The 26680-nt window shown below is 35.6% G+C and overlaps 1 protein-coding gene and 1 long non-coding RNA gene across 6 annotated transcripts in view; one reads left to right on the top strand and one right to left on the bottom strand.

Moving 5' to 3' along the window:
• The window catches only part of PRKAA1 (protein kinase AMP-activated catalytic subunit alpha 1), a 27911-nt gene extending 4425 nt beyond the window's left edge, over nt 1-23486 (top strand). Inside the window, exons 2-10 of one of the 4 annotated variants that reach the window (XM_074328971.2) lie at nt 1952-2103; nt 7397-7538; nt 9122-9215; nt 12336-12480; nt 13635-13722; nt 15998-16222; nt 17537-18023; nt 18140-18266; nt 20623-23486. In XM_074328971.2, coding sequence (XP_074185072.1) covers nt 9156-9215; nt 12336-12480; nt 13635-13722; nt 15998-16222; nt 17537-18023; nt 18140-18266; nt 20623-20867 — 1377 coding nt within the window. In that variant the 5' untranslated portion in view covers nt 1952-2103; nt 7397-7538; nt 9122-9155 and the 3' untranslated portion in view covers nt 20868-23486. The remainder of the gene's footprint in view (nt 1-1951; nt 2104-7396; nt 7539-9121; nt 9216-12335; nt 12481-13634; nt 13723-15997; nt 16223-17536; nt 18024-18139; nt 18267-20622) is intronic. The other 3 variants (XM_019737213.3, XM_074328972.2, XM_074328973.2) reach the window with 3 other exon arrangements.
• Nucleotides 6367-26680, bottom strand: LOC148758466 (uncharacterized). 2 transcript variants are annotated; one of them, XR_016020610.1, is made up of 4 exons: nt 26523-26675; nt 22565-22658; nt 20753-20802; nt 6367-6690 (listed from the first exon to the last, which is right to left on the bottom strand). It is a non-coding gene; the product is annotated as an uncharacterized LOC148758466 (long non-coding RNA). The 2 variants fall into 2 exon arrangements; XR_016020611.1 differs by lacking the exon at nt 6367-6690 and adding an exon at nt 19922-20108 and having other exon boundaries at nt 26523-26680.

The raw sequence follows: 26680 nt of genomic DNA, 5'->3' as shown, positions 1-26680 counted from the left end.
CTTTTTAAAGATAGACGTGAAACAGTTACAGTAGTTGTTCAGGAGAGAACCAGGTAGCAGATATATTTCACTGTATATCCTTTTGTACTTTTGAATTGTGTAGTGCAGCTATTATGTGTTCAAAAGAATACAGAAAATTAAATTAGTAAGGTAAACATATGAAAAACAATGTTACATTGTTTATGGATTCATTTGTGGGAAAGACAAACACCACATTCAAGATAGTGGTTACCTCTGGGGAGAGAGGAGGGAGAAAGATCTGGGAAGAGTCCTGCTGAGCTTCAGTTATATTTATACTGTTTTGTTGCTTAAGCTAGTGGTGGGTGAGACATGGGTATTTGGTTTGCCTTTTGGGAGGCCTGAAATGTTTTGTTAAGAAAAGGTAGCATTCTCAAATTTCCACCTATAGCTTTTAAAGTTTAACTCCTCTCCAGGATTGTGTTTTCCATAATACTTTTATAAGTGAGATTTTTATTCTTTTAATTTTAGAGTGGGAATGAAATCATTAGGTTATTTTAATATCTTCAGTAGATATTTCTGTCTTTGTGACATCTCTTTACTATTTAAAATCCTCTTTCAAAGTATGATCTTGTTTCACTTCAGGATTACTTATCTGATTAGAAAAGCATTTGTTACAACGTTTTACAGTTTGAAAAAGTTCCCTTTAGAGAGCAAGAACAGGTTGTTACTACCGTGTTCCCCCCCTATTGTATTGTATTGTATTGTATTGTATTGTATTGTATTGTATTGTATTGTATTGTATTGTATTATACTGTATTATATTAGTTATATAAGATCTGGTTTTATAGTAAAATAAGATCGGGTCTTATATTAATTTTTGTTCCAAAAGACATATTAGAGCTGATGGTCTAGCTAAGTCTTATTTTCGGGGAAACACGGCTAATACTTAGTTGACTAACCTGCTGTGATGAATTCTGGTAACTTTTCCCATGAATTATATACAGGTCTTACATGGCAGAAATACCTGTCTTCTATTTCATTCAAAAGCAGCACCTTAGCACTACTGCAGAACAGTCACAGTGTGCAGAATACAATTTTGAGTTTTGGAAAAGGGGGGAATTCTCTTAGTAATGCATATTCCTGACAAGGTCCATTTACGACATCGATTGACTGTGGAACAGCAATTAATTTGGCTGCAGCTGAGTTTAGTCAATGGAGAATCTTTAGTCTAGTTTTGAGAAAAGAGTTCAGGTTTTGCTATTGTACCAAGCCCTTTTTCCCCTCTCATGCACAGTGATGGTCGGGTATAGTGGATAGGTCAGAAGACTCGGAGTCAGAAAACCTGTCCCAACGGAATCACTTAATAGCTTTACCTCCACAAATTGCATCATCTCTCTTTGTCTCATATTACCTGCATCACAGGTTTATTGTGAGGCTCAAATGTGGTAATATGTGTTTCCTGAACTATACGACACTGTATTTTCAAAAGTATTATGCTACTGAAATTCTAATATTGAAATATTTTAGTAATTGGGATCAAGGCAAATATTTCTGTTCCTATAAGTAAGGGAAACATAACAGATTATGATCATATGATGGCCTTAAATTACCAAGATTGCTGGGAAGAAAGAGGGAGGAAAAGAATAGTCAGAGGGATACTGCCTATACTGAAAGAAAATATTTTAGTCATCAATGTTGGGACATTTGAAAACCTTGGAAAGAAAAACCTGTATCCAGTTAAGCCTGGGAAATACCAGGTTAAACAAATTTTAACAGGATTCTCTACTACAGGGCTTTTCAGAGCCTTTACTGTGTTAATATGCATAGTGAGAGTTTCCAAAAGAGAGAACATACGTCCTTTCCCAGGACATAAGTCCTTTCCCAGGACAGAAAGATTATGAAATCTTTTTCTGTGGAGTTTCTAGTGCTAGTGTTTGGTAGAGCATACTTTAGAAAATCTATTATAATTTTAGTTTTATGACTTTTCTAGCCCGTAGAAAATTAGAATCCCCAAATTAGAACGCTGAAGAGGGGGCTGTAAGAGTTGACTCCTGATAGTCTGTGAATGATGAGGCACAACTTCAAAGAGCAGAACACCACACGCTGGAACCTAATAGTCTAGGAGCGAGAAGTCCTATCCAGGTAAGTAACTCCTATGGATGTCACTGTGTGAGGGCACAGGGGAGTAACTAATGCTCACACACCCTGAACACCTGCTTGGTTCTGGCGTCATGTACAGTGTGTTCCACTGAAGAATACTTAGGCATGTGTTGTACAGTGTAGAAAACCTGTTTTCAAAAATACTATTACTTTTGTTCGCTTGTTAATGGTGAATATCATATTTTAGAAAACTCACTTATAAACTGATAAACTTAACTGTATTCGTTTCCTAAGGCTATAGGAACACAGTACCACAAATTGGGTACCTTAAAACAACACATTTATTCTCTCACAATTCTGGAGGCCAGAAGTCCAAAATGAAGGTTAGCAGGGTCACAGTCCTTTTGAAGGTCTAGGAGAGAATGAATCTGTTCCTTGCCTCTTCCAGCTTCTGGTGGCTTCTGGTGTTCTTGGCTTGTGGTAGCGAAACTCCAGTCTCTTCCTCCGTCTTCACATGGCCACCTTCTCTGTGTGTGTGTGTGTGTGTGTGTGTGTGTGTGTGTGTGTGTGTGTGTTTCTCTCCTCTTCTTATAAGGACACCAGTCATTAGCTATAGTGCTCACCCTAAATCTAGAATAATTTCATCTTGAGATCCTTAACTAATTACATCTGCAAAGACCCTATTTCCAAATAAGATTGAGTTCTGAGGTGGTGCCAGGTAGACATGAATTTGGGGGGAGGGGGCACTATTCACCCCACTACACTTGCCATTCTGTTTTGTACGCTTATAATTTTATGCTCTTCATTTCTTCTTAATAATGCCTTAAGTTTTGAGGAACTTTTAAATTGGTTTGATAGAATGGATACAATGTCTTCTTGGTATCTTGTCTTAAAATACTGACATTGACATAAGGTGGGTTTTTAAGTAGACTGGATTCATTTTCTCATATAGGAGAAAGGTCATAGTAGCAGTACCTGGCATATAATAGTTGCAGGTACTCAACAACAGTTTCTTAAATGAACGAATGAATCAATTTTTAGAATAATTCTTATTAGTATAGGGGAATTCAGTCTATTTTTTGAACTATAAGACTATAACTTAAGGATTCCTCTAATATGTTAACTTCTATTTGTTATATTAAAAGGATATTTATATTTGTGTTATTAAACTGTATAATGTCCTTTTGAGGATTGTCTTTTTTAGAACGTTACCACATTTCACTTAGCTATTTTTGGAAACAGCACAAGTTTTTGAGACAGACCTAGATTCAAATTTTGGCTTTGCAAGTCACTAGCTGTGTAACTTTGGGCAATTATTTCATCTTCCTGTGCTTCATTTATCTGTAAAGTGTTGCTAGTTATACCAATCTTCCAGGGTTAGTGAGAGTTATTCATACATCTGGGTAGGAAGTGGGTATGTCATGAATATTAACTAGTAAATTGTATACCTAAATTACAATATAGTATATGTCACCTAGATTTAAATTTTTAAAAAGTCTTCATTTAAAATTTATGCTCAAGTAAATGAAGCTGTGTTTTGCCTCTGTGCTCTCCTATGACTGAACAAGTATTCATATAGTATTTAGGTAGTAGTGGAAATCCCTGCCAAGGACTTGGTGCTGTGGTATCTGTGTCTAGCAGTACTAATCTGTTGAAAAAGTCAGGACATGGGTTGAACTTTGGAAGCCACAATTCTCAGGATTGGTGATGATTGGAAGGGTGAGGATGGAACAGATTGGTGGGTTTGAAGTTTATGGGAATGGGAGCTAGAGGCATAGAAATTATAGCTATTATTTATTTAGCTCGTTATGTGCGAAGTGGGTATGTCATGAATATTAACTAGTAAATTGTATACCTAAATTACAATATAGTATAACATATCACCTAGATTTATATTTTTAAAAAATAGTCTAGGGGCGGCTGGATGGCTTAGTTGGTTAGAGCGCAAGTTCTGAACAACAGGATTGCCTGTTCCATTCCCACATGGGGCAGTGAGCTGCACCCTTCACAACTAGATTGAAACAACTACTTGACTTGGATCTGATGGGTCCCGGAAAAACACACTTAAATAAAAGTTTTAAAATTGCCTTTAAAAAAAAAAGAAATACCACCCTTAGTGCTATTCTAGGACATTGACCACCCTTTTACTGCCTTAAAATGTTCTCATGGCTTACGCAGCCATGAAAAAGGAATTACTGTACTAATTTCTCATTAAGAAAAACAAACTAATCACTATCCTATCTATTTAGTTCTCAGTGTCTTCAAGTATGCATTTGAACCATCTCTTTACAGTTGCTGTTGAGGCACCTGCCCCCTCCTGCCACCGGTTCAATTTTTGACTATTTATATAATCATACTTTTGTGATTTCTTCTACTGTTTCAAAAGTGAAGACGTATGCCTTTATATTTCTAATTAATTTATAATTTGATGAAATGCTCAAGTATTAAAAAAGTTTTGAGCTATATCTTGATTGATTATTGATTTCATTCCGTTTATCCTTTTTTGGGAGGTGGGGGAGCTTCTAAGATGGAATAGTATTCTACCCCTTATTACTCATAAGTCGAATTTTACTTGATTCTCTATTCCCTTCCCTCCTATTCTTGCTAGTTTCTTCCTCATTTTCTGGTATGTGTGCCATAAAATTTTGCCACATTTCTGTTGCAATTTACTGCTTTCTAAATGATTTTAATTTTTCTATTGCAAAATAGGTCTTGCTCTGCTCTTATTTCATAACTTCTGTATTCTCCTGTCACCCTGAAATAGTTAATTTTTCTTAAAACATTCATTTCTTGGGTGAGCTTCGTGCATATTCTCCTCCCCGCCCCTCCGTTTTATTCTTTTGCACTGTAAAATGAGTTTGTTTTCCTCATGTTATAGTTATTGGTCATCTTCAGAGCCCAGGAAGGTCTGCGGACACCGGGTTGCTTTTCGTCTGTACTGTTTTCCCTGGCAGCATTAACTGTATTTAATGCCAGATGAATGAATTTGAGAAAATGTTTTGAATCTCCTATTCCAGTACCTTATTTAAGGACAGAATATACGTCTAGAGTTTTGGATAAGCCCCAGTTCTTTCTTAAAGTTAACTGGGGTTGAGATTAAGTTGAGCAGGGTATGATATGAGAGGAGACTGGTTGATTTGTGATGAATTGGAGTTCAGGCCTAAATGGATTCCGCTTTAATATTCTTTCCAAGTCTCAGTCAGCCAGTATTATCCAGTATTGTGCCTATTTCCCAGTCCTGTTTCAGCTGTGCAGTTAATGAGAAAAGGTTCCTAGTAAGCCAGGGCTTGGAGATGTTGGGGGTAGTTTGGACAGGTGAGACTAGTACTTCTTCAGGGATTAATAAACTAGGTCTCAGAAAGAAGATACTTCTGAGTTGGGTTTTAACAGTCAAGTTGACTGTTCTTAATCACATCTGACTGGTATTGGAGATTGCAGAAAGCCTTATCAGAAATAAGAATGTGCTTGATTTCCACAGTTCATTTTAGCTGTGACATAGGGTTTTCTTCCTCACTTATTTCATGTATATTTTTATGAGGTTTTGACAGAAGTAAATCCAGTGCAATCTGTTAATCTGCCGTCTTTGAGGAAGCTGCTATAATTTCTTAGCCATAGATGGTTTGGAGATTAGTTGAGCTATATTATATATAAAGGGTAGTTAAACTTAGAGATTCCTTTTAAATTGGAGTAGTTTAAAAATGGCATTTTTACCTTAGGATTCTGTGATAATCCTTTTGGTTAGAGGAGTGTGGGGACAGAGCCAGGAGTGCAGTTTCCAGGCTCTCAGCCTCACGTGGAAAGGTGCTGGCTCAGGGAGTAAATGGCCATCAACTGTGATTGGATGGCCATCAGCTGTGGCTAGTTGGCCGTCAGCTGTAACCAGTGAACCACTGGCCACTAATATAACTGCTGTGGCTACGCTGGCAGCAAATGGGGGCCAGCAAGAAGGTGTGGCTGAGCTAGCAAGCGGTGCAGTGAGGGTTGCGAACAGTGTGGCTCCTGCTTCCTGTGTCTCCAACCCAGCCGCCAGCAAGAATATAGTGATATGACTCCCCTACCTATGGCTCCGTGGGTGTTCCTTTTTGGTCTCACCGTGTCCTGCGTTCTTATGTGGGGAGCGGGAGCTGAGACCCCGCAGGCCGCCCTGCACGAGAAGGAGACTATGTTGCAGTTGCACATTTGCTCATTTGCTGCAAAGATTTACGTTGTTGAGGTATTTTGTGAAGGTTAAACAAGGATCTGGACGAAATGAAAGTTGAACTTAGGTGGTAGGTTGTATTCATGAAAAGGAATGAGAATTAGGACTCTGATGTAAACAACATTTTTCTTTGAGCCTTATTTAACAAAGACTTTTTTCTCCCATTGTGAAATGTCTATAATTTGACCTTGGATTTAACATTAATTAAAATACTTGAACAAAGTAGCAAATGCTTAAAAAAATTCAAAATAATGAGGAGCTACCCCATCCCCTCCTCTACCTCTGCCAATTTGCAGGGCTGGTGGTGGGGCAGAGGACCCCATCACTCATTGTCTGAGATAGCCTGGTGGGGAAAATGTTGAATTGCTGAAAACTGTTGAACCCGATGGTCTGTAGGTTCTCGTCTGAAATCCCAGATCAAGCAGGAAAGCCTATTAAGATTGGAATAATGAGAAAAATTCTTTGTTTAAAATAATGTTTTAAAGACAAGTTTAAAATATTAATGTTGAGTATACAACTAAGAAATAGTAAAAAAAATATTGTATTAATCTACTAGGGCTGCCATAACAGAATACTGCAAACTCAATGTCTTTAACAACAGAAATTAATTTTTTTCTTATTTGAAAAAACAGAAAATACATGCTCGTGAACCATATTTTAAAAGGTTCAAGGGGTTATGGACAGGGGAAGTTTGTTTATAGCATGAGGGAATTTTTTGAGATGATGAACTGTTCTGTATCTGATTCTAATGGTGGTACACCAATTTCTACATGTGTGAAAATCCACAGAACTGTATACCCAAAGAAAAAAAGTTCAATTTGTATGTCTGATAGTTAAAAAAAAAAGAAAGAGAATTTAACAGAATAAAAAAGTATACAGCAAAAAGGAAGTCTCTCCTCTTTCTCCCTTAGCCTCCCAACTTTCCTTCGTGGATAAATCAACTGTTACCAGTTTCTCATGTATTCTCCCACTTAATCACTCCTAAATATGTAAACATTCAGGGGTATATCAGACAGAATTGAGCTTAAATTTGTTTTGGTATTTTCTGAGAATGCTCAGATTATTACTCTTAGAATATGTCTAAATATGTTATTTATCAAGCCTGGCACTAATTTATTAAAATGATTTATCCTACAGTTGGCAAACATGAGTTGACTGGGCATAAAGTTGCTGTGAAGATACTCAATCGACAGAAGATTCGAAGCCTTGACGTGGTAGGAAAAATCCGCAGAGAAATTCAGAACCTCAAGCTTTTCAGGCATCCTCATATAATTAAACTGTAAGATCCGATTATATTAAATATACTCATATCATTTTTTTCATGCGTTTTTGTTAACCTGCTTAATCCGACAAGTGAGAAAGATAACTGACTTTCCTTGGTCTTCTCTGAAGGTTTTGAAGTTTCTTCCTGTTCCTGTCTTTATCTAAATCCGTTCACGGTCACTTCAGCCCCTGTTCCTGTTTTGCGCTTGTGCTTATCAGCAGTTATCTTTCTCATTGTCTTGTCTTCTGGATCAGTGCCCTTCTGATAGATAATGCTCGAACTCCCATTGCTGCAGAGCCAACAATGATGCTAATAAAAGCTCTTGACCTCCAAATTTCCACATGATATACGTTAGCCCCACTGGAGACAGTGCCTCAGAAAGGGCTTTCCCCCATGATGCTTACATCTGATAAAACAAATAACAGAATATCAGGAATACAGTATTTCAAAAAGGCAATAACATTACTGTTGTTTTACACTTGCCAGTTGTAGGGTCCTCAGATCATATATTTACTGCTCAGCTTTATTGTACAGGCCATAAATGAAAACTGCTTAGACTTTTGTAATGAACTGGCTGACTCAAAATGTTTCCCTGTCACCTCTTTTCATTTGTTGAGGTCCGATGACCCCTATATATACATCTGCTCTGAAACCTCTTCCCTGGCCTCCAGACTCGTATGCCTACTTTACATCTTCATCTGGATGTCCACGAGGCACGTGAAACTCGACATGGCTGGAACTAAACTGTTACCATCCAAAAGCTGCTCTTCCCCCCAGTGTTCACCGTCTATTAATACCTGGTTCCTCAGGGCAGAAGCTTAGGAACCATCCTTAACATCCGTTTCTCTCCCTTCCTGCCATCCATTCATTTCTTCCTTCAGTGTATCTAAGGATCTGACTGCATCTCGTTCCTCATTGCCATCAGCCCAGCCTGAGCTCCCTTCATCTCATGGCCTGCTGGGAGCCTCCTGCTTTCCCTTTACCATCTATACTCAGTTCTTCACATCACTCCCATACTTACCGTTTTAATAGGCCAGATCACATGACAACGGCTTAAAAGTTCATCTTCCTTAGAAGTAAAAGCCAAAGCCTCATCATGGCTTGTAAGGTGTCTGGTCTCCAGTTGTCTCTCTGACTCCACATCCTGTTTCCCTCTCCCAGCTCACTCTGCTCTAGCCTTCTTACCACTGCTTGACCACACCAGGCAAACTTCCACCTGGGGGACTTTGCACTTGCTGTTCCCTCTGCCTGGTTCACCTTCTTCCTAGATAACGGCAGTTTGCTCCCTCACTTCCCTGAGACTCTGCTCAAATATTACTGTATCAGAGAGGCCTTCCCTGAACATCCCGTATGAAAGATTCCCTTAGTTTGCTCTGTTTCTCTTCGTAGCACGTCCCACCACCTGACATATTGCTTATTTATTTAACGTTTGTTTCTTGGCTCCCAGAACATGAACTCCACGAGGGCAGAGTTTTATTTCCTGCAGTTTGCTCAGCTCCTAGCACAGTACCTGGAATATTACAGGTGCTTAGTAAATATTAATTGAATGAATGAATATACATGTTTTAATATTGGTAGATAATGTTTTCTCTCACCAGGTACCAGGTCATCAGTACACCATCTGATATTTTCATGGTGATGGAATATGTCTCAGGAGGAGAGCTATTTGATTATATCTGTAAAAATGGAAGGGTAAGCAGTTCTGATTTAATCCTGTATCTATTTTGTAACTCCCCTTATCCCTTACTAGCTTCAAGATATCAGAAAGCAATTTTGTTAAAAGGTCTATTTAGTAACCAATTTCCTTAGTCATATATTTGTTTAGAATCTAGAACTAGTAAGGACCTTAGAGATTATCTCCTTAGCCTACTTACACAGATGTGTTAACTGAGACTCACAGTTTGTATATTTGTTCAAGGTCACATGATTTATTGACAGAATTGGATTGAGACCCCAGAACTCATGATCCTCAGACTTAATGCTTTGGGGGCATACAAATACTTTTAATATATATCTAAAATATATTATTTAATACTTAAAGATCTAGGCCTTACTGGTCAAACCTAGCCACATTTAAATTGCATTCATTTTTTGGTTTCAGAAATCTGATGTACCTGAAGTAGTAAGAACAGGCTCCATGAAGGAGGTAGGAATTAGACGTAAAGAATTTAGAGTTGGAAGGAACTTTAGAAGACATTTCGAACGTATCTTAAGTTACAGATACAAAAATTGAATGCCCCCTGCCCATACCTTTTCTCACATCTGGATTATATGGTATGGAAAAACCTCTTTCTGGAAGAGACAGATCTAGCACTGAGAATCCAGTTTTTCCCCCCTCCCAATCTAAAGGTCTTTAAATCATTCATTCATTTGTGCTATATAGCATGTTTACTTTCATCAAAATCCAACTCATTAACCAAGTTAATTTTGATTAACATGATTCATTTAAATTTCAGGTATTCCCCTTCTCTATTCACTGTAACTGTGCCTCCCCCCACCCCCATGTTCTGCCTGGAAACATGGAAACAGGCACAAGTTGAATTGGTATCTTGTTTTCCTTCTCCTTTTGCTTCCCTTTTACATTTCTTGGTCAGTTTGCTTTACATTATAGGAATTTCCTTCAGTTTTTACTTGTTGCATATTAAAATTTCAGCTGTCATATTTTCTATATCAAAGATCTTTCTTATTTTTGAAATTTTCTTTTTCTTTAAATAGCTTATTTTTGCTCCACAGATGTAATAATCTTGTATGTCTGAAGATGACCATTAATTAAAAAAATTTTTTTCTCTTCTTTTCTCTGCATTGTTTCTGTACGTTCTGTGCTCCCTGCTCCATTCCCCCCCTCCATTCATTTTATTGGTCTTTGTCTTTTGTGTATTGGTCCTTCCTCAGATGTTTGGTGATTCTTGGTTGTCCACTCATTTGAGAGTGAGGTACTAAATGCCAAACTTACGTGGGTGGAACTTATTGTAGTGGCCCTCCCCATAGGTTGATTAGGTAGGGTCCTGTCCATTTTATTAGGGTATACCAAATGTCAATAATTACAAATTTCTTTCCTTAGATAAGATAGCTGCTTCAAAAGAACCTTCCAATTTCCTTGAGGTCATCATCTTAGCTGCCAGTACTCGGAAGCAGAATGGGGAAGAGGGCTGCAGGTGTCACTAGTTAGTATGTTGACTTTCACTCAATGCCCATGTTTTCCTTCTGGTGCCTCATCCCTGCTTGGCTTCCTTGAGGAGCTGGGTCATCCTTATTAAAGAGTAAATCATGGGTCTTATTTCCCAGTAGGGCTGAGTTTACAATGTCTTACTTCAACCCGTTGCCTTGTTTTCAGCCCACCTCTCACTTCTACCTTTAGAAATTCCTAATGATTCCAGTTTCTGAGCCTTTCCAGGGTTCGGTGTGTAGACAAGTTTATTATTGGTTTCTGTCCCTGTAGGCTTAGGTTACTGGCTAGTGAAGTCTTTATCACTGTTCACTCTCCAGCTTAGTGACTCCTCTTGATTTCTGCTGTCTCTTCTCTTGCTCTTTTTGTCCTCATATGTCATTTTAATGATATTGCAAGGAGTGTAGACAAACAGTTCAGTATGCCATGTTTAACTGGAAATACGCTTTGACTTTTCTAATCTTCCTTTGTAGATTTCCCCTTCTTCATCCTTTGTACTGTATTATTAACATGTATAATCTTCATTTTTGTAGCCTATCTAGTTATTCTACTTCTTAAATTTAATCAGTTAACTTGCTGACACATTAATATTTTCTTTAGAGGAAGGGTATCTCATGGTACTTTGATAGTTTTCATTTTGCATTCAAAAAAATTATTTCATCTTTTCTCCTAGATTATCCATGTCACTTAAGGTATAAGACTCTAGTTTTAGAATGCTGATTTGTGACCTGTGTTAGAGAATTGCATATTAGAGTCCTTTGCCTAGAGGATTAATACCTTATTTATTAAAAATGACTTCTTGGGAGCAGGAAATGTTCAAGTAATGGTTATCACTAAAGGAAAAAAACATAAGAAAACATGGATAGATGGAAAGAGAAGCTTTTAAAGAATATTTTAAAAGTAAATGCATAAGAAATACTTTTTTCAGTAAGCAGATTAAAGCTAAGTGCCTTTATGTTTTATGAAATAAATGAATTAAGGATTTTCTTTTGTTAAAATTAAAACGTTTTATTTCAGTACATATAATAAGATGGTTGCTTGATAATTCATTAACAGTGCTTAAATGTTACTTCCCCACGTAGTCTTAAAATAGTATCCCCACCACAACATAACACTGTGCCCTTATCCTGCTTTATTTTTCTTCAAAGCACTATCACTCATTGATGTTGTATTTACTTGTTTATTGTGTGTTTTCATCAACTGGATTAGGTCCTTTGTCTTATTCATTGCTTTACCACAAGTGTCTAAAACAGTGCATGGCACATTGAAGGTGTTCAATGAATATTTGTTGAAGGAACGGACGATTACATGTTTTGAATTTGTAGGGGAAAAGATGCCTAGTTTTGACTCGTTTCAAGTAGAAATTGAAATTATTTGAAATAGCCCATGAGCTATAAGGAAAGCAAGCTATTACAATGTAGTCATGAGAGGGATAACATTAGAAAGTTGAGTTACTGATTTGGGTTCCAAGATCCTCTTAGCATTTCTGTTTTGTGCTGCATATATCTCCTCTGCATTTCCAAAGTATCTCCTGAGTGAGGTTCATTTGGAAGGTTTCATGCATTTTGGCCATTTTATAGGTTGGAGAATTATAAGTAGGATGATTTCTTTTGAAAGACACTTTTAAGATGCCTCTCTACTTTTAGCTGGATGAAAAAGAAAGTCGACGTCTGTTCCAACAAATCCTTTCTGGTGTGGATTATTGTCACAGGCATATGGTGGTTCATAGAGATTTGAAACCTGAAAATGTCCTGCTTGATGCACACATGAATGCAAAGATAGCTGATTTTGGTAAGGAGATTTTTATAGTTTCATATGTTCATTATGTTTAACGAACATCAGTAGCATTCTTCAGATAACTTTTACTTTCATGTATAATAATAGAGTGAGTATCCCAAAGTAGTATAGCCTCACCATTTTGTTCACGAGCATACAAAAAGGAAAAAGATGAGGCATTCTCTTTTTTTAGCTTTATGTCTTTAAAACTGAGTTTTGTGACAGTATGTAAACAATTTAAATTTGTGGCAGTAGAGATAGAGACATTTGAAAGAGCCTATTATGTGTAAAGGAGAAGTTAGTGACCTTATTTCCAGTGTGTTGTTTTGATCAATTATGGAGCAAAAGGAAAAAGACTGGGTGGAATTAGTTATTCAAACTTTGAAAACCAGAAAGTAAACTATAAGGACAAAATTATTTTGGAAAAAAAGGTAACGTATTTTAAATGATAGAAAATAATTTCACCTTGAGGAACATTATTTGGATTGTTAAAAATGAATTTACCTTCTCTTTATTTCCTATATAAATTGTCATTCACATTATTAAACCTAAGAGAAAAAGCAACTTTCTTTTGCTTAGCTTCAGTTCAGATCAGAGGAGACTGTTATAAATATCTTCCTCAGTTTTGAATATATAGTTTTTAATCTATAGATTAACTGAACAGTGCCAAGAGGCCCCGAGCTGTTTTTTTGTTTCTTGGTGACTGACTAAATTATTTGACCTCCTTATTCCTCATTGTCATAATTATTTTTGTAGAGTGTATTTTTGAGAAGGCAGAGGTGCCTTGACTTCAAAATGATTATTATGCATTTTTTAAAGAATCAGAACAAGGGTTAATAGAAACTTTTAATTCTCATCTGTTCTACATTTTTTCTTGTAATTTTTGTATTAATAAAACTTAAACATGCCGAGTTTATTCTAGTAACCAATAGCTTAATATATACTCATTAAACTCAAAAAAATTGCACTAACTTTAAATGTTGAAAAATTTCAAATTATAGGGCGCAATGGAAAACTATTTGGGAACAGTAAAGACTGTAGGATTTTGTTGTAGCAAAGAATAAAATGATTTATTACTTTATTGCAAACTCAATTTTACTGTTTAATGGAGTTTTGTTTTTATTTTTGTCCTTGGGAAATCTTGAGTAGTTGATTTTGTGCATTTTCAGGTCTTTCAAACATGATGTCAGATGGTGAATTTTTAAGAACAAGTTGTGGCTCACCCAACTATGCTGCACCAGAAGTAATTTCAGGAAGGTAATATTTGACCCCCTCCCCTCCATGCATATGTAATTGTCTTTTTCTCCTAGATTTTGTTAGTCTATAATGTATAGTGTTTGATTCTAGTGAAAGGAAAGAAATTTCAGACTTGTATTTTTCTTTTCAAAAAAGTGTTCTTTAAGAATAAAACATAAGAGATTAAGGACTCCATTTAGAGAGGAGAATGTTGGTATCCGAGTCAATATGATATTAAAATACTTAGATGAGAGTCCATATGTACATTTTTTTTCCACTGGTAGAAGAAATTGAAGGTTTAAAATTAGTGAGTTTTAAAGATAGGTGAGACATTAAAAAATTGAATAATACAGAAATATCTAGTAGTTAGAAGTGGCTTACTGTTTACTTAGGTGAAGAATTAAAAGTGTAATGTGTAGGGGTGGCCAGTTAGCTCAGTTGGTTAGAGCGTGGTGCTGATTTGATCCCTACATGGGCCACTGTGGGCTGCGCCCTCTTTGAAGGAAAAAGAAAAAAAAAGAAAAGTGCAATATGTAGCTTTAATTTTTCAAATAGATGGTATTTTGTAGTAGCTTAATGTTTTATGATAAGGTGTCCTGGAGAATAGGACTCAAGTAAAAAATAAAATCTTCAGACTTCATTTTGAATTTTCATTTTTAAAATCTTGAGACTGCAATATTATAAGAATTCTAATCTCTCAATTTACCAACCTCATGTTTGAGAACACGAAGATTTTTGTACCATACAGCCTTTTGAATAGTTTAGATGATAGGAAAATTTAAGTTTTTAAGAGTAATTGTTTTCCACTGTAACACTGAAATTGAAAGCAGAGAAGGTTGATTTTGTTTAGTAGTTTTTATAATTAACTTTTATTCAAACCACATTTCTTTGACTGTTTCACATCCTTATATTAATTCAGAATGGAAAAATTTTGTAGTTTTTTCTTCCTATTTTCAAATGCTTGCTTAGCCTGCTCAGAGAAATTATATTTCTGTAAAGTCATGGCTATGAATAAGGCAGAAGTATCCTAATTTTAGATTTATCAAGCTTTATCTCTTTTAAAATTAACTTAATGTTCAGAATTCTTTATAAACTGATTTCATCTGTGTTGTCTAAATTCTTCTGTGAGGAAAACAATTCAGGATCTAGATACCAGGGACAGTGCTAAATAAATAAAAAGAAATGTATTGTAATTATACATATATGTAATGGGCCATGACTCAAGTCTAACTTTCCTAGTTTGGATAAAGCTTTTCTGTGAGGGCTGGATTAATGGAAACTTTTACTTTCAAAATAGTATTTATTGATCATTTCAACAATTGATTTGACCAATTTAAAGAAATCTTTTCTCCGAAGCCAGACTTTGGATGGGTTATCTAACTAGTCTGCACCTAATCTAGTGTATTGCAAATAGGAGTTTAGAATCTTCTGTGAACCAGTTAGCTTGGCTTCCTTCCACAGCCTCTGGCCCCTTTTACCTGGGTAGGAGGTCTTGGGTTATTTGGGAGAGAGGGTTTAGAGTCCATCAGTAAAGAATATTCTCAGGTATGAAACATCATTTAATCTCTCCTCTGTAACCAAACAACAATAGTTTTAAATTCAGGGATGATCTGTTTGTTCAAGGTCTGGCCCTATTGGTTGGGTCTCATGGAGGACCACAGGAAGGTAATAAGAACAGAATTTTACCTACAGTCCATAATTTCGCCTCCCTCTCCTTCTGCCCCCCTCCCCAACTCTGGTTCAAGCCATTGTTTCTCAGTCTAGTTGTGTAGGACACAGCTCTCTGGCCCATGCTGGTATTATGAGCCTTGTGCTCCCCTCGGCTCCCGCCAGTCGTCGGTTGGCCGCTCACGGGAGCTCTTGGCAGCTGCCGGCCACTCATGCTGGCCGCCAGCCACTCCTGGCAGCACATGGTAGCCCACAGCAGCTCAAGCCAACTACCAGCTGCTCACAGCGGCCCAGCTCCAGGGAGAGCCGTTGTTCACAATCTTAGCTGTAGAGGGCGCAGCTCACTGGCCAATGTGGGAATTGAACTGGCGACCTTGGTGTTAGGAGCACAGCACTCCAACCACCTGAGCCACCATCTGGCCCTACAGTCTGTAATTTAAAAAAAATTCTTGATTTTTGTTTTCAAATACTGATACAATCTTTTATGTGTAGTACATAGCAGCTATTATAGAAACTATATTCTGACTAATAATTACTTATGAAGTATCCATATTTAAAAGTTTTGATTAAATGATTGACACTTCAGTTACTAATGATTATTTAATCCACTGGGTATTTCCTGTTACAGATTGTATGCAGGTCCAGAGGTAGATATATGGAGCAGTGGGGTTATTCTCTATGCTTTATTATGTGGAACCCTTCCATTTGATGATGATCACGTGCCAACTCTTTTTAAGAAGATATGTGATGGAATCTTTTATACCCCTCAGTATTTAAATCCTTCTGTGATTAGCCTTTTGAAACATATGCTGCAGGTGGATCCCATGAAGAGGGCCACAATCAAAGATATCAGGTAATAAAGCAACTTGGAGATGATCAGATCTAATAGTATCAATGATACAAGTTAAGTGAAAGAAAAAGTTGTGGGACAGTATGTATAATGTAATCCTGTTGTTATGTTAAAAATAATGTATAGACTCATTTATTTAGGTATTTAAAAATACACACTATACTGGCTATCTTAGGGAAGTAAGATTGGTAGGAAGGAGGGCTTTCACTTTTTATTTATCTTTATTTGTTTTGAAATTGTAACAGTGAACATTATATTACTTTTTAAATTAAAAAAAGCTAATAGATAATAGAAAATAAAAAAGACTGGTGGGGTGTTAGATTTTTGTAGTGGTTCTTTAAGTTTTCTATAATATGCTTCATATTTGACTTTTAAGTATTCTCATAGAATTAATACTTTTTAATAGTAAATTTATGTGTTGCTATTTGAGTTGTAATCTCATGAATTTTTCTATATTTTTTTCTTTTGTTCATCTCAAGGAATGTGAAAATTTTAATATAATCAATGACTTTTTCGGTAGTAGTAGATATTAAATCACATATGAAATTGCTGTTTTGTAGGTAAATTTATCAGTATTGCCAGTTTCATATGGTTCAACCTAATAGTTTAAATAAGTAAAAGTGATGGTGAAAAATCTTATAAAATTTGGGTGAGCCATTTCTGATGAAGACTTTACAAAAAAATCACTGCAAACTGTGTTTCTTCTACCATCATTGTTTCCTTCCTTTTTTTCCTCCTATGGAAATGTCCCTTTGATCTTATAATGGCCAGACAGCACATCTCTCTGAGATGGAGGGACAAGGAAGAAAACAATCAGATGTAGATCTGGGAATAGTAAACAAGAAAGCATTAGGATATTGAAGGAGGAGGAAAGATTACATGTAGAACTTAAGAACTTGATCCCTTTCCACTTACTCCATATACTGTAGACTAGCTAAAAAAGAGTGTGAATATCAGGGCATGATTTTACTATCTGATGAAAAGGACAAATCATTTTCTAAAATTTATGTTTAAAAATATCTAAGTGAGATGATTTTTCTTGTGTTTTACACTTTTTGCCAATTTACATGTAATAATCTAAAGTATGGACATTTTCCTGTTACTACAGCAGTGCTTTCTCCCTCTTAAAATCAGGGAAGCTGCAGCATTTCTCCCAATATATACAATAAAATGTGAGCCAAAAGAGGAAAATTTCAGTTTAAAAAAACAATAATACAGCATGAGTATAAATATAAATGAATTCATATCGTAAATTCCCTAGTTACTTTCAGTCTCATCTTTACTCAGAATCCTTCTGACCCTGCCATTTTCTCTCAGGGAACATGAGTGGTTTAAACAGGATCTTCCCAAATATCTCTTTCCTGAGGATCCATCATATAGTTCGACCATGATTGATGATGAAGCCTTAAAAGAAGTATGTGAAAAATTTGAATGTTCAGAAGAGGAGGTTCTCAGCTGCCTTTATAACAGAAATCACCAGGACCCTTTGGCAGTTGCCTACCACCTCATAATAGATAACAGGAGAATAATGAATGAGGCCAAAGATTTTTACTTGGCAACAAGCCCACCTGATTCTTTTCTCGATGATCACCATTTGACTCGGCCCCATCCTGAAAGAGTACCATTCTTGGTTGCTGAAACACCAAGGGCACGCCATACCCTCGATGAATTAAATCCACAGAAATCCAAACACCAAGGTGTAAGGAAAGCAAAATGGCATTTGGGAATTAGAAGTCAAAGTCGACCAAATGATATCATGGCAGAAGTTTGTAGAGCAATTAAACAACTGGATTATGAATGGAAGGTAGGAAAGAAAGAGCATTCTGATTATTAGCACATTTGGCAAACCTGTAGTCTATAAAGTGTTTTATAAAAGAATTGCTTTTGACTTTATTTTTGTCCATCCATACCATACGCTAGGTTGTAAACCCGTATTATTTGCGTGTTCGAAGGAAGAATCCTGTGACAAGTACATACTCCAAAATGAGTCTACAGTTATACCAAGTGGATAGTAGAACGTACTTATTGGATTTCCGTAGTATTGATGGTATGTACATCACAAAACACCACAGATGACATGTTAGACCTTGTTACTTACTTTGGCCTTTTAGACTTTTATTCTTTTAAAGTTTCTTGAACTGTTCTTAGTAACCCAGTAGCAAAAGAATGGAAAATGTGAGATTTTTATGCTGTTGTGATGACAACATTTGTGAATCTTGTTATTCTGGTAATCTGATAATATATAAAAGGAGTATATATTATCCTTTTAAGATTATCTTGTAGAATCCTTAAATCCAGATGCAGTCTGATCCTAAAGTGATAGTTTCTGCCACATTTGTTTTTTGATGTGGTTCATTCTGGTAAGATAAAATGTTTTACTTAGAAATAAATGTTGACTTTTCTATATGTTTTTATTATGAAATAATTTTCATATCTGATATTAATAATTTTTTTAATTTTTCATTTAAGGATTATAGTTATTAGCTTTTAGAGTTGAGTCAAGGCACTGTAAATAGATTTGATTAGTAGCTCACAGTACAAGGAATTATTTGCTGAGTACGGTTTCTTGTAGGGTACTGAGAGAGAAATGTTTTGTATGGACTTCTGGTTGTTCTCTGAACCAGCCTTTTCCTCCTATCCTGACCCTAGAAACATAATCAGAAATATGCATCCATTATAATTTTTGTGAGAGTTACATGATTCCAATTTTGTTTCCCTTTCAATAAAGTAAATAATGGATCACTTTTGTGTGAAACGTATAATGATTACCGAGACTAAAGCATTTTATGTCCAAGATAACTATCAATTAGCTAAAAGTGACATTGCCAACCTTAAACCTAGACTGCTGTACATTTCTATTACCAACTGTCTTAAACAATCACAGACAACCTGATGATCAAATCACTGAAATATTTAAAATTTTATATTAGGTATTTTAATTGGTCATCAGAATAATGACCCTACTTCACGGTAAGGTCTTAAAGTACGTTTGTGAAATTTATTAAAGAAACATTAATTATGTTGAAGACTGTTGTACTGTTTTAATAGTTTAAAAATGAAAATGTATACTTAGAATATATATCTGATTATCATTATGTGTAGTTTGGCAGAATATCTCCTTCTCAACTATTTTGATTGGTCATATTGAGGTAATAAATTAATTGCAGAAAGCAGACATTTAATTTTTTTTTAATTGGGAAAAATACATACCGAAGTATATGTATAAGTAGACTACTTAAGAGACTTACAGTAACTGGTATGATTATCATGACGTGGTTTGAAATTTACATCAATGCAGATTTCCATGTATATGCTCTTAAACCTAACTTACCTTATCTATTAAAAAGCCTGTTGGAACACATTTGACTCATGATTCAAGTAACTATTCTTTCTCTACCTCGTTATGAAAGGGTATAGCTGTATATATAAAAGTTATTTCACAAATAAAGCCTTTAATTAGGTAAATGTTTATGGCAGTTCTTCATTGGCCAAATAAATTAAGATATGTTGCCTTTTTTGTTCATTTAAGATTGTATGGAGTTATTAGGTTAGATTCACCTATGAACTTTGTTTTTATAAACTCAAAGATAGTATCAAAAAGACACAGGTTTGAGCTGTGATATGCTGGCCAATCCTGTTTGTCTGCTTATCTTTATGTCCAAATGATATTTATCTGCTAATGCATACTAATGCAGCCTGAGATACGGGATGGGTTTTATTTTTCTCATTTTATTTGGATCAAATTCTCAACCTTAGGTTTACTAGCATCTGTCTGGGTTTACCAATGGAATGACTGACCATTTATTCTTGTATTGTGTTCCCAACTCTAGTTTTTCCTTGATTTTTGTTCATTTCCTTGATTGTATTCATTGTCGCTCTTTTACGAGATCTGAAATCAAATATGAAGAGAAAGTGGGAGAGTGAAAAGCAGAGATGAGAGTTAGGTGACTGTTCATTTGTTACTTATGGCAAATCACTTAACTTTTAGGGATTTGTGTTTTCTTATTGATAAAACAGTTGGATGAGATGATTTCCAAGATTCCTTCCAAATTTTAAGTTCATTTATTCTATAATGTTAATATGGGGGATTAATTTTTATTGCTGGGGAATGATGTTTGTTAAGCCCCCAAGTTCTTAGTTTATTGGGTTCTTAATCTTGGAATGCAAAATTGATGAGTAGCTTCATACTGTACCCAGTCTCGATTAGCCATCAGAATACATGCTGTGTGTAAAAAAGGTGAGTGATTTATCAGAGATGCTTTGCCTCTATTGGAGATGGTATTCAAAACAGATGTGCTCTTGATAGCTGGTCAATGGTTACACTCAAAGAAGGAAATTAAATAGTAGTAAAAATTTTCTTTTGGGTGTGATGGATTATAATAAATTAAAATTTTTTTACCCAGATGAAATTACTGAAGCCAAATCAGGGACTGCTACACCACAGAGATCGGGGTCAGTTAGCAACTATCGGTCTTGCCAAAGGAATGATTCGGATGCTGAGGCTCAAGGAAAATCCACAGAAGCTTCTCTTACCTCATCTGTGACCTCACTCGACTCTTCTCCTGTTGACTTAACTCCAAGACCTGGAAGTCACACAATAGAATTTTTTGAGATGTGTGCAAATCTAATTAAAATTCTTGCACAGTAAACCTAAAACTTTGCTTATTTCTTTGATAGCAATAAGCATGCATAATAAATCATAGCCAAATGCTTCCATTTATAATAAAGTTATACATAATTATAACTGAGGTTTGGCCTTTTGGAATGCATTTTGCACAGGGATTGGAACCTGATTAATAGTTAAAAGCCTAACGTGCAAAAATGAATTAAGATAATTTTGTTGTTCATTGTTCAGTAGGCATATAGCATAATATAACACACAAGAATATAGGTCTCAGGCTCACTTGATTTTTGGCTATTTTATATTTTAGTATACACAGGGCTTTGTAGAATATTAATTTACCATAAAGGCCTTCATATATTATTACATGTTGATGTGTTATATATTTGTTTCATAAATTTATTCAATAAATATTTGCCTAGACTCCCCAGAGAACTTTATGGGTGATTTTGTTTTCTGGACTCTAACTTTTTAAATAGCAAGTATCTTCCAACAGTAGGGGCAGTCTGGATGACTCTTCCATGTCCCCCTCTTAATATTCTATAGCATAAGTCACATCAAAGATAGGAGACACGTGAAAATTTTTTCTTTAGCTTGGTCAAGTCCAAAAACACACAGAACTAATATATTCAGATACTCTAGGCACTAAGTTTAATTTTAATTTGTCTCATTTTATTCTGTACATAAATTGCTCTTTTTGTTACAAGAGCTGAGTTGCATATACTGTAAATAAATCATGTTTTTGCCAATCTCACAAATTCCTCTGCTTATCATGTCAGTCAGTATTGAATGTATGCAAACATTTCTTGTCATTTGATTACGTATATTTTAAATTGATTCAGTGCACAAAAAGAATATCTCTTACTGTTTAAATGTTCAGATATACTTTTTATCCCATATTTTACTATAAACATTTTTAAAAACAGGAAATTTGAAAGGCTATAGGGTGTATACATGTGTATCTACAACTTGGATTTAATACTTATTAACATTTTGCCATATTTGCTTTGTATCTATATGTATATGTAGATATATATATGTGTATATCTGCTTTGTTTCCCTGAATCATTTAGATGTTGTAGATATACTTATCACCCCTCAACTCTTTAGACATGTCCTAAAAATAATGACATTTCCCTTAAAAAACATAATTCTATTATAAAATTAGTAATTCCTTAATGTCATCTAATCATGCATATTTAGATTTCCCCAGTTTCCTCCAAATTTCTTTTATAGCTGGTTATTTCAAACCAGATCCAATTAGTTTTGGTTATGTCTCCTTAGTCAGGTATGACATTATTATTTTGATAAAATATGGAACAAATTGGTTAATTCTTCTAAATGGTCACAATTGTTTTGGATTTCAATTAGTTTTTAAAAAGTAACATAGGAACTTCCTAAAGATGCTCAATCTTCCTAAGATATCTGATTTACATTATCTTTCTCTTAGAAATAGTATTACATAATAGGTGTAAATGAAGATTTAAAGTCACCTCAGATAAAACTGGTATCATGTATATGCTAATAAATGTTACCCATATTTGCCTTATACTATTTTAACTTCAAGAAATTGATTTTTTTGTATTAATCATTTCTTACATTGCAGTAGAGCTACCTTTTTCTCTTTTAAGGCTTAAATTTAGGGTTATTTTTGGCAAATACAGTGAGCACCTGTATAATCAGACAATAATGTACTCAAATGTCATGATAGCTTGCATAGTTACCGTAGTTATAGATTTGGCTCCAGCACTGAATTCAAAAGAAAAATCTTGGCTTCTTTTTGTCCAGGGATTGTTCTGTTCATTAAGATTCTCAAAGCTGTATAAAATAATAGAAGTACCATTTAAATATAAGTTCACAACTGTATTTGTAACTTGTATGTGGCCCTCTGTTTTGAAGATACTGATTTTACATAGGTTCTCTAAGTGCACCATTATTCCTGATGTTACGAACAGAAGACTGTATTTTTAAAGTTACAAATTTGTATATAGGACTAAGACATTGTTATAATGTCTCTATAAGCTGTTGTAGGGAAGGGAGGGTGACAAAAAGAGGAACCAATTAAATAGGACCTTCTAAAAATTGTTAATTTTGTAAACTTTGCTTCTTTTTAAGTTATTATGAGTCCTTTTAGTTACTGTTTTATTTTGAAGATATTTAAATATTGCACTTGTACACATAGTATGATAAATGCACAGACTATTGCAGTAAATTCTTTTTTAAGCTGGGATATTTGAAATGACAACTTTTGGTTGAGTATGTCAAGGTTGCATCAGATTTTTCAAAATTTTATGTAGTCAGCAAATTCTTCCTAATGGAAGATGTAAGCAAGTCAATGCAAATGATTTTTAATCTTTTTTTATTATCTTTTCAGCAATTTATATTTTTTGTGATTTTATGCAACCATATTTTTACTTTGTTTTGACAACTGAAAGACGTATAAGGTTTTTGCCAGAAATGTACTGTATACATAGTTTTAAATATAACAGATTTTACTGATATGTAAAAATTTTGCCATTAAAATAAATGATTTCTCACTGAGAGGAACTTTTCTACCAGGTTGGGGGATATGGGAGCTTAACATATCATATCTAATTTAAAAATAATTTCACTGAAATAAACTCCATTGCTTTTACTTTGATTATATTTTCTCGAGATGCTTTTGTAGTTTTTTCAGAGTTTTAATGATTTTATACAAAAAAATCCAGCCCTCTCATAACTCTGCGCCCACGCTTTTTGACCTTGTAGTGATACTTTCACACTGAATTAATCCTTGGTGCGATATGACTAGATGTAGAACTCTATGCACCTATGCTATGACTGGCACATTTGGAATGAAAGAAATGTGTGTTGTTTATTCTCTCCTTAATGCTTTCCATCTCCCCCACCCACAATAGAATTCTCATTTTTATTTTGAGTTCTCCTGACCAGATGAATGAAATTCCACATACAACATAACTGTAAATCGGTAGTAGGGTAGAAATCAATCTTTGTGGTACAATATTCTGAGATGTGTTCATGTTGTTTTAAACAGTATATTTAAGTATAAAATTTAAAATACTTCGATTTAGAAAATGGATAATAAAAACATTTTTCATCTGTTACAATGTGCTTAACTTTTTTAATCTCTGGGAAAACTAAATGCAAAACAAAGCACTTGTTTATGGCTGACCACCTGTGCACCTTCCTTTTTAAACAACATGCCTAAATATAAAATACAGTGCTTGAACAAATTTTAGCACTTAAATGTGACTTTTATCTAACTAGTTTTGATTTCATCTAAAAATCAACCATCTGAACAAAACATTAAGATATATATGATAAAAGCCAAAGCAACTACCATTTATCAGTGGTTGCTAACATTGGATTTGGTTAGAATTCCGTTAGTGTTAGAATTTAGTTTAGTATTAAATCTTGTATCCAATGTGGCATTGTTAGGCAGGGCTTGTGCTAGATTGTTGGCATTCTAAATCTTTAAAATAGCTTGATGATTTTAAGAAAGCACTACTAAAGACTATTAGGAACACCACATAAGGTTCTTTTAGGCAACTTACATAAATTACTTCAGGTATTTACCCTGACTGTACAACTGTACAAGAAGTTCTCTTGTTTGAAAATCAATATTGAGCTGTTCTATTTATTGTGGAAGATACTAAATGTTAACCATGATAAATTTAGAGTATTTCTGGCAATTAGGAAGAGGATCATGTGGTCTATAAACAGCGTAGTTAAATGTATTAAATGTATCAATAGACACACCAAGAACATAGACCAAAGTAAGTAGGGAAGTGATGGGTGGATGTAGCCTATACCAGAGTAAAGTGAATCAAGATTAAGTTATCTGAGAGATTTAGGAAAGACCCCTAGAAGGGTACAGCTTCAAGCACCATTTGATTACTCTGCATACTATATCCCCTCAGATATCTACTATGAACCAAGCATTACAAATGTCACTAAGGCATAAATCCTGCTCTGAGTGTCTTGTTAGGGATACACACACACACACACACACACACTTTAAGACGTGTAGAGGCATTTACAGAAAAGTGCACAAATCATAAATTTGACTCGATAAATATTCAGTTTTAGGTTTGTAGTGAACATGGCCATGTAAACCTCTACCCAGCTTAATAAACACTGCCACCACCTTGGTGTCTTTCATAATTAATATCAGAAGTGATATACTATCACTTATGCCCTATTACGTAAGCAGCACAGAACAATCCTGGTACCAGGTGGGAAGGAACTACACAAATGAATGCCAGGAGTAGGGCTCAATGGGAAACCATCCCAGATGCTGGCTACTGCAATCACGCACTGATCATTTTGAAAATACTAGTTTACTTATTCAGGTCTTAACAAATGTTAATGCATATAATCCAACAACGTAAATAAGAATTACATCTGATGTCACCACTGAGCTCAGAAAAGCATGGAAGTATCGGGAAGTGTCAAGATCATTATGGTAAATATGTTTTCCAAAATCGTAATTTTTGCTTTAATTCTTGAATGTTATCACTGGCAACACTATCAGTTGTTTTGAAGTAACAGGCTCCCTTTGTTCGTTTTTAAGACCGGCCTGTCAAATACTGAAGCCTGAATAACGGGTTAAGTCTGTCTGTCATTCTAAGTGAAAGTTGTATTCCATGAAGAAATTACCTATTTCAGTTTACAATGCAATCTCACAAGGGTTTTTACCTGAAACATCATACTTCAGTGTACAGCAGAAGTACTTTATGAATACTTCCCTCATTTTGTCATACAGAGTATTACAAAGACATGTACTGAAGGGTCATTTTAATAAAATTTTTAGTGCTTCATAAAGGACATTTTTGAGTGGCTGCATTTTTTTTTTATACTGTGAGTGGTGGAAAACAATACTATGACTATAAGTATAGTTTATATTGCTTTGATTCTTGCTGAGGTGCCAGCTTTATCCACTGTTGTTTTCCACTGTCAGTGCAAATGTCAACATTGTGAAAAATTCAGGCAAATGTTGCCTTTAGTATGAAAAGAGTTCTGACTTTGAAAGGATCTCAGCGACCCTCAGGGCTCTGACGACCATCTTTGAAGAATCACTGGTTCACATCAGTGGTTCTCAATGGGGCAGAGGTGGCAGCACGATTTTTCATCGGGTACATTTGACAATGTCTGTAGACGTTTCTGGTGGCCACAACTGGTGGTGGATGCTCATGGCATCTAGTGGCACCACCGGGGTGCTGTTGAACGTCCCCCAAAACACAGGACAGCCCCTCTCCCTCCAACAAAGAATTATCCAGTTTGAAATGTTGCAGAGCTGACGTAGACAAAGCCTGGTCTACAACAATGGCCTTCTTTGCACAAGATAGCTACAATGATAAATTAATCTTAATTTTTCAATTTCCTAAAGACTTTCCACTGTTACTTTTCCCCACTTATTTTATTTTCAAGACTTGAACCACATCTTTTTTTCAGGCCACCATTCTCTCTTCTGAGTCCAACTTGTTTCTTTTTCCCACGGGAAGCCCACAGTTCAGCCATGGCCCTTCCTGATGTGCCCCCCTTAACACTTTTTCAATGAGTTTTGCCTCTGTCCTGCCGGCCTTATCAGCTAGGGTATAAACACCTTTAGGGAAAGGTCACATCTTAATGCTCTAAATCCCGTCCCTCCCAATTGTTTTCCCCGCGCCTCGCCAGCTTTACCTGCTGACTGGATGGGTCATACAGTTTGGCCCGGCCTGCGTCTCTCTGAGCGCAGTTCAGCCCGCACAGCCGCATTTCCCGCGCTCCCTCCCTGCGGATGCCCGCGCACTCGACACTCTTGCCGGCTGCTAGTGGGCGCTCCAGGCCCGGATGGTCCA

The sequence above is a fragment of the Rhinolophus sinicus genome, chromosome 3, assembly GCF_057876585.1.
Source record: "Rhinolophus sinicus isolate RSI-liver-muscle chromosome 3, RSI-T2T, whole genome shotgun sequence".
Classification (NCBI taxonomy): domain Eukaryota; kingdom Metazoa; phylum Chordata; class Mammalia; order Chiroptera; family Rhinolophidae; genus Rhinolophus; species Rhinolophus sinicus.
The sequence above is the reverse complement of the archived record's forward strand: the minus strand, read 5'-3'. Positions and strand labels throughout refer to the sequence as shown.